The sequence below is a fragment of the Setaria italica genome, chromosome II, assembly GCF_000263155.2.
Source record: "Setaria italica strain Yugu1 chromosome II, Setaria_italica_v2.0, whole genome shotgun sequence".
Taxonomy (NCBI): domain Eukaryota; kingdom Viridiplantae; phylum Streptophyta; class Magnoliopsida; order Poales; family Poaceae; genus Setaria; species Setaria italica.
This window is the reverse complement of record NC_028451.1, coordinates 12,110,274-12,118,634: the sequence shown is the minus strand read 5'-3', so window position 1 is coordinate 12,118,634 and position 8,361 is coordinate 12,110,274. Positions and strand designations below refer to the sequence as shown.

Here is an 8,361-nt window from a genome sequence, read left to right as displayed (position 1 = left end):
GTCTTGTGGCTGGAATTCAAGGATATATACGAAGTGTACTATCAGGATGCCCTTGACGTCTCTCTCATCAGCGTCTAGGTTCTGTAAGTGTCTGTTTATCTATATGCAAATTTTAGCTCATATCATTAATTTTTATACGTGCGTCGCCCCACTAACTTTGTCTTCCATTTCATGTACTATGTTAATTTAGAGGTGCCATAGAGAATTGTACATCAATGTTGGCTTGATGGATCCATCCCTCATTAACCAAAGGCAAATACGGGAGCAGCCAGAGAAAATATTGGAGGCAATATACAATTTGTTGGACAAACAACATTATAAGAGTTGCATACTACTGCCATATAACTTTGAGTAAGTGTGGGTACCATCTATTTTTTTTCTTTTTTCTTAACTAATTAATGTTAGGTAGCTCTAATATGAACATTTACGTATGCAGTTTCCAGTGGATCCTCATGATAATTATGGTTGATAGAAGCCATGTCCTTGTGTTTGATTCGTCGAGGAGAAAACTGACGGACTACCAAGACATTCAAGACATGCTAAACTCATAATAATTTTGGACCTTTATCTCTATGCAAAAGTTTGTTTCCTAAATCTTCACCTAACATTGTATCATTCATTATTTTAATCTGCAGGGTACGAAAACGATTCGTTAAGAACCATGGTGGTCCATTAAATGAAACACTTACAATCAGAACAGACTTCTCGGTAGTATGAAGTTTATATATTTTGTACATTCTATAACACGAATATTTTATAACTTGTTTTTTTCCCACTAAAGTGCTTGAGAACCTGGCAATAATTTATGTGGATACTACGTCTACGAGCGCCTTCGCAATTTTATACATGCCCGCCCATTTACAGAGCATGATATGAAAGTACGTAAAATAAAACTATTAATTATTAATTATTTTGTAGCTCCTTATATTTAATTGTTCGTGTAACATTCATATATTTCCAAATTACAGATGTAAAAACTTCAACATAAACTCTTGGAGAAGTCGAGAATAGGTGCAATATGTGAAGGTCTTGTAGAATTCCTGGTGGACGAGGTGATAAATCCAGCGGGAGAATTTCATTACGACGAACGAACACTAGATGCACCGAGCAACACCATGACAGGACGATCCTAGAAATCAAATGGACAAAATTTTGTACATATAATATACTAAGAATTATATATATATATATATATATATATATATATATATATATATATACACACACACCCACTACTACTATGAAATATATATACGACTTCATGGAATACTAATATGACTTCCATACAATATTAATATCGAAAAGAATCGCCATGCAGGCGCATGCACGTATGCCATTTAGACCCGGTTGGTAAAACCAACTGGGACTAAAGGAGCCCATCTTTAGTCCCGCTTGAACGACCCGGGACTAAAGACACCCTTTCATCTCGAAAAATTTATTCCGAATAGTTTTTAGAGAGATTTAAGGTCTATCAACCAGGGACTAATAGTCACTAGTGTGAATTTCCACCAACTTGTGTCGTGGGAGCACTTGTTGCCAAAGGGCACCAACGACGTAGTGCATTGTAGTATAGTGGGACAAAAAAGTGGACAAGTTTCAAATTAAAGAGAAACGACGAAAGCACAGACCCTAGGCTGCTTACGTACTGTTTGCATGTGTGGAGGTTAACTATGGACCCAGGTTAAGGTCGCTCACATATCGCAAAGCTGGTGCGGCCATGTGTGGTTGGATTGGCGCGTCGGCATCTACCCTTATGCGCACAAAATCCATACTCATTTTTAGATATATTGTCTAGGAAAACATGGTGGATACTCCATAACAGCCATCCATTCCTTCCATCCCTGCCAATTGTAGTATACTCCACTGTCCAGCACAGCAATTCATGAGTATGTGTCCACCAAGATTATCACTGGATTATTACAGTGGACGGTTGAGTATCCAGCGTCTGAACATGGCAAAACACCTCTCCGGCTCGTACTCTGGCGCCGTATGCCCTCCATCCTGCAATTCGCATCCAAATGCGACAGTCAGTAATATCCATGCTCTCTGATGAATATAAAGCCGACATCAAAAGATCAAACTCGCATGCTCTACCTACCTTGATTGTCGCGAATGTCATGTTGTTTGAATAACTTATCGTGAATCTGTAAACCAAGAAAGAAATGAGTGAATCATCCATCAAGAACAGAGAGGAAAACAGAACATTTGGTCTGAACGAGTCAGGTAAACCATCAGTGAAGCCAGTCACATATCAGGACGACGTCTTAGCCAAAGCAAGCAAAGGAAATAGAGGAAGGAAGAGAAAGACCCACCCGGCGGATTGGCCGCCTAGATGCCACGCTCTCCAGTCGTCAACAATGGAGAAGTTGAGCGACCTGACCCACGCCTGCGTGCCCAGGTGCGGCACGATCAGGTCATGGTCGCCGCTGCAACAATGACGGGAGGCATCATATGCTCATTCCATGTCATGAGACCAAATTATCAGATGATTTCATCATTCCTCAACGGGACCGGAGCAGGGGTATTACCTGTATACCAGCGCGCGGTAACCTCTGGACGTCAGGTTCCGATGGTACTTGATGACACTGCCGAGGTCGCCTGTGTAAGGCAAATCCTTATCATGGCACCTCACCCACTCGTTCTTAGTTCCCTGATTAGTTCATGGCATCGATCTCAATGAGATCAACCTCTGGGGGAAATCACTTCCCTGTGTAACTAGCTTGAGTCGTATCTCACCTTCTTGATCCCAAGAGCTTCTCGGGTGCGTCTATCGTTCGCCCAAAAATACGACAGGTAGTAGCCGTAAGTCTGCACGTACAGAATGAATGAATGCACAGAATAGAAAAGGATGTTCTTTTGCTGCAAGGAGCAGAGCCTGCACAGGTGCTTCGTATATAGATGTGGACTCACAATGCAACCAAATGGAGGGCGAGCTGGGGGGTGATTCAGCTTCCCTGTTCCATTCTCCTCCCGTAGGATCCTTCTACCATCTGCGCCGTCCGTCTTGCTGTAAATGTTTGGTGCAGGACATGCGTAGACGCAATTGTCTAGCAGAATATGGGCGTTCTGAACTTCGGAGATTAGCTGCATGAAGGCAGTGTAATCGTCACTTAGTCATCTGGAACCAGCAATTTTCAACTGAAACCAGTTGAAGCATGTATGTGACTCAACATCTCAGAGAAATTCACAAGTACGAAATAAGAATCAATTTAGAAGAAGTGAAGAACTGTTCTTACATTGTTGAAAGTATTCAGAGCCTGAGCACAGAGCGCATTTGAGGGGTTAATGTAGTCCAGTCCTTGGCAATGACCCAATATCGTCTACATACACACAAAAGAGCATCGCATCACAAAAAGAGCATGCACCAAACAGTTGCGTCGCACTTAAACTGTATGCACATGGGAGTGGAAGAACAAGATGAGATAAGTTAATTACCTCATACAGTTGATCTGATATAATACCAACTCCGTGAGCATAAGGCACTCTAGAGCTAAAATCAATAATCTCTCCTGTGCCCGGGTTACCCACTAGATAGCCCTAAGAGGTCCAAGACAAAATGAACCAGCATACAAGGATATGTCAGTGAGTAGAATGAAATTGCAAGGTAGGAGTATGTTCTTTGGGTAGTTGCAACTTGCAATTATACAAGTTCAGAAATTCCATACAGGTAGCCTTTTCATTTGGGGGAAAAAATCATACCTTGAGATTAGGAAGGGTCCTTCCTGCTTTAATACCTGAAGGGGGTCAAGTGCAAATAGCTGATCACTACTTGGATTTTTTTTACAAACGACAAAAAAATGACAGTTTCATCGAATAAAGTAGGAATTATTGCTGGATTATTCCACAAAGTTGTGCGCTTATAATGTATAAACAACTGTAAATTCAACTGTCAGTTATATATAGCAAAGAGTGACAATCAATACCTTCTGAAATAATCTGCGCAAGAAACGGCACAAGTTTTCCAGCATAGGAGTCTCCACCGATATAGAAAGGATTCGCAAGGAACTCAGGATGGTCATTAAACCACTGGATGTCGATCGAACATATAAACAATACATAACAGACATTAAGAGGAATACAATTAATTTGTGTCTGTATGGATTGCACCATGATATATGCGCTAATAAGATTAACGAAAAGCAAGAAGGGGACTATACGGTACCTTGATGAGGAAATCATGTAGTCGCAGTGATGATGAGATGTCTCCAACATCATAGCCTTTAGGTTCTCTTGAAAAGGAAAATCCAGCCCCAACCGGCGAATCGACAAAAAGGATATGTGACACCTGCACGATCGAGCAGAGTGAGTGGCCAAACAATGTAATGGTGACAATCAATGTGAAGTCCAAAATGATCTTACTTAAGGCAAGATGAATGTGGTAACCTGATTCACCGGCTTCACTGGCAAAGATTTCAAACCGTATATGGCTAAGATTTTAAATCCGGATACATACTTGAGATTTATGGTTCCAAAAATAAAATGCTCCGGAGATTCAGATATGTAGATAGTGAAGCCATTAGCTCTTTGATAACATGCAACATTCATATAGCTAAGCTGAATGGTTGGGCCGTGGTTCCAAGATGAGAATATGCCAAGAAAAGAAGAAACATGCATCACCAAGAATTCTACAATATTGCTCCCTCCATTCTTTTTCTTTGGTGATGTATTCAGTTTTGAAAGTCTCCAAGGTATAACTAGCTTCAAGAGTTAGGAAGTATATGGTTCCGGTCACACTTTGCCACACCTAATCTTTTTTTTTTTGATACAGGAGGGGTTACCCCTACTGATTATATTATAAATAAGCAAGAAATTTAAAAGTACATGAAAGGTCCCTCTCATGTTCTGGAAACAAAAAAGATCATGATAATTAAGCAAGGAGATCTAGCCATTGAGACATCACTTGGGTGCGATCCGTCTTTGCTCGTAGAATAACTAGAGCAAATTCCTTCTTGAAAAGAGCTCGACATGCCTGAAGTGAAGGATTTATATTTCGAAAAATGAGATCATTCGCATCATCCAGATACAGCAGCACATAGTGATGATGACCTCCATGAAAAAAGTGACCCCAAGCTGCATCTTGAAAGCTTCCAGATTCTCAAATGGTCCATCTGCCGCTGTGACTTGCAACTCCAGAATTTGCCAACTGGCTTGTGCAAAAGGACAGTGAATGAACAAGTGCTGTAAGGTTTCTTCCGTGTCTTTCTGGCAAAGAACACAGTTATATGATTGGAGAATCATAGTTTTGCGTCGAAGCAACTCCCTGGTGCTAAGCCTGTCTTTTAAAAGGAACCAAAAGAACACTTTGTGCTTGGGCTGGCTGCGAGATTTCCATAGCCAGGTGAAAGCAGGGTGAATCACTGAGGATCCAGTAAGATGCTTGTACGTTTTAGAAGACGAGAACATGGCAGAGCCCCAAATATAAACCCAAATATCGTGTTCAGTAGCATTGGCTTGATGGTCCAAAGCAGTCAAAAGGACCTGTACTTGAGCAAAAGCCTGGCTAGATAATGGTAGATGAAACAACTGACCTAAGGAGGTCGCAGACTTAGCAGAGGAGATTGATATGGCTTTGTTTCTTGCAAATGAGAAGAGCTCCGGAAAGTCCTGACAAGGGACTTGACCATCCCAAAGGTCTGTCCATAGAAGGCAAGATTGACCATCCAAGACAACTACTGATGCAATGCCTTTGTAAGTATCTAGCAGTTTCAGATGCAATGCCAGACCTAATTTTAGGCGAGTTTGACCAAAGTTGATAGGTGTTTGGTTGTCAACTAACCTTAAGTAAGATCATTTTGGACTTCACATGTCATAGACTTAAAAACTGTGGCAAGATTTACTTTGCCATGGCAAGGTGTGACTTCAAATGGTGGCTAGCCACACTTGGTGTGGCAATGATGGCTAGCAACCAAATATGCTCTTGGTTTTTATGCCTAGCACTAAGATTATTAGATTATGAGTAGTTTATTAAATGATAAGACTCTGGTCATACAAAAGTAATTTGATCCACCCAATCTCTAGATTGCATCTCTCCTTATTTCAAAAGGCTGGACACATGTAGAGAACAAATAACAGAGAATCCGTGAGGATAAGGTGAGGACATCACCTCATCCTAGTTTGTCACTAATACTACTATATTTTAAAGACAAGATGGTACAGTCTAGGATGGTTGGGATATGGATATGCATTGTGTCTCTGTCAGCCTGTCCGTGTTCTTGTGGAAGAAATGATAGAGAGAAGCAAACAGAGAGTAGTTGACAGGAGGGAGCAGAGCACCTTGGTCCACGAGTTTTGGTTGTATCGCAGGCGAGGCAACGTGCCGTTGTAGGGCTCTAGGACGAACCTGATGGGACCTGCGAGAGCTAGCAATCAATGAACCATGCGCCTGCGTTATGTGGAACTAACCAAGATGATGTGTGTTGTGTTGTGTGTGGCATGGCGTGGGCGTAGCAGTACCGATCTCGTAGGCGAGACCGCTGAAGACGGAGCAGCGGTCGCCGCCGGTGAGCCAGAGGAGGAAAGGGGCGGCGGCGCCGCCGGACTCGGACCCGACGAAGTAGTAGAAGAGCTCGGCGTCGTTGTCCTTGTCCACCTCCACGTACCTTAAGTATTGGCAGGCAGCAAAGCATTCAGTTCCAGTTCATTTATTTGCAGCTTCAGAGCAGTAGCCGGAGCACAACGCAGACAGATCAAATGTGCCGCAACAACAGAGCCAGAGCCGAAGAAGAAGAAGAAGAAGAAGGGGAGGTACCCACCCGGTTTCGAGGTGGAAGGGGAGGGGCCCGTCGAAGCCAGGGAGGCTGGTCACCACCTTCCCGGAGCCGGAGGCGGGGACCGAGGCGGCGAAGGCAACGACCAGGAAGACGGCGAGGAAGCAACGAAAGCAGAGGCGGTGGCAGAGCGAGCCGAGTCCGGCTGGCCGGAGGGCGCGCCGCCGTGGCCCTACTGCCGCCGTCATCTATCAGGTAGCGGGCCGTTGCCTTGGCACGGCCGCTGGTGCAAGTGGAGAGAGCAATGATGGACTTGGCTAGTAGCTATTTGTTTCCGCGACGGCACCAGGGCGAGAAGGATGGACTGATGGGCGATGATGCTTGGAACGAGAGTGACGAGACCAAGAAGACGGTAGACGACGTGGACATGAGAGTTTTCCAAATGGGCCGCCCGACCCTAGCCCGGCGCTAACCCATCCTGGCCCGGCACTATTAGGCCCGAAGGGTTTTCGTGCCGGGCTGGGCTGGCACTGCGTGCCGAGGAGGCAGCCCAGGCCCAGCCCGACGACCTTTTTATCGGGCCGGGCCAGCCCACAACACGACGGGCCATGTCGTGCTAGTGCCCGGCCCGGCACTAGCAGCGGCGGCCGGCTCCGCAGATGGTCGGCCCCCGGCGGCGGCGGCGGCGCCGGCCGGCCCCCCGCGTCAGCCCCTGGCGGCAGCAGCGGCGGCCGGTCCCCCGTGGACGGTGGCGGCGGCCGACCCCCCGCGTCGGCCCCTGGCGGCGACGGCTGGCCCCCCGCGCAGAGCAAGCAGGAAGGTCGGGAGGAAGCTAGGAAGGTGGGAGGAGCTGGGAGGCTGGAATCTTGGGAAAATGGGGAAAACTGAAAGGATAAGTTAGGGTTCTGCATTTATATGGTAGTTAGATCGGGCCGTATCGGGCCGGCCAAAAAATCGTGCCGGGCTCGTGCTGGCCCAGCGTGCCGGGGAGGCAGCCCAGGCCCGGCACTATCATCGTGCCGGGCCAGTCCTGGCACTATTCACTTTGTGCCGGGTCCGTGCTCGTGCCGTGCTTTTTAGTGTCGGGTCTCGGGCCGCCCAACGGGTCTCGCCCATTTGGAAATCTTTGGACATGACGCAGGAAAGAGGATCGGCGAGGCACGGCAGAGAGCGAGTGAGCCAGCTGTTGCGATGGAGATCAATCAGTCAATTAGCTGCATGCCCAAGCCTTTGCCAACAAGGCAACGACAGTGCATCAGCAAACCATCCATCAGCAAGATCCGGTTACTGTTGTCGTTCTTTATTTTTTTAAACAAAAATCTTTCACGAACAGCGGAACAAGGACGGGAGAGAAAGGAGCCAACCAGGATGACGTCGCTGTCTCGCACGCCTCCGGCCATGTGCGGCGGTGCCCGTCGCCGTCACCGCTGCCCTCAGCGCTGACACACGCGCGCGCACTGAAAGGCAAGCCAGGCCAGCGGTGCGTCCCGTCACGGCGTTCGTTGTGGTCCGTGTGAGAAGGGCGCGTGCCCCGCCGCCGGTGCGTGGCGAGGGCGGTTTCACGGGCTCACGGCGCATCTCTGTACAATTGGGTAGTCACCCCCAAAAGAGGGTCCCACGGGATGGCGGAGAATGTTATTGGCCGCAGCTTCAA

General features: G+C 46.5%; 1 protein-coding gene across 1 annotated transcript; it reads right to left on the bottom strand.

The window, feature by feature from the left end:
• Positions 1–1,568: 1,568 nt before the first annotated feature.
• Positions 1,569–7,091, bottom strand: LOC101772759 (serine carboxypeptidase-like 19). The gene is made up of 14 exons (XM_004956026.3): positions 6,753–7,091; positions 6,454–6,599; positions 6,274–6,350; positions 4,163–4,285; positions 3,924–4,026; positions 3,700–3,734; positions 3,436–3,537; positions 3,237–3,320; positions 2,911–3,084; positions 2,737–2,808; positions 2,529–2,650; positions 2,313–2,426; positions 2,099–2,144; positions 1,569–2,001 (listed from the first exon to the last, which is right to left on the bottom strand). Exons 1-14 carry the CDS (start codon positions 6,953–6,955, stop codon positions 1,918–1,920), a joined length of 1,485 nt encoding a protein of 494 aa, XP_004956083.1. The 5' UTR covers positions 6,956–7,091; the 3' UTR covers positions 1,569–1,917.
• Positions 7,092–8,361: the final 1,270 nt, after the last annotated feature.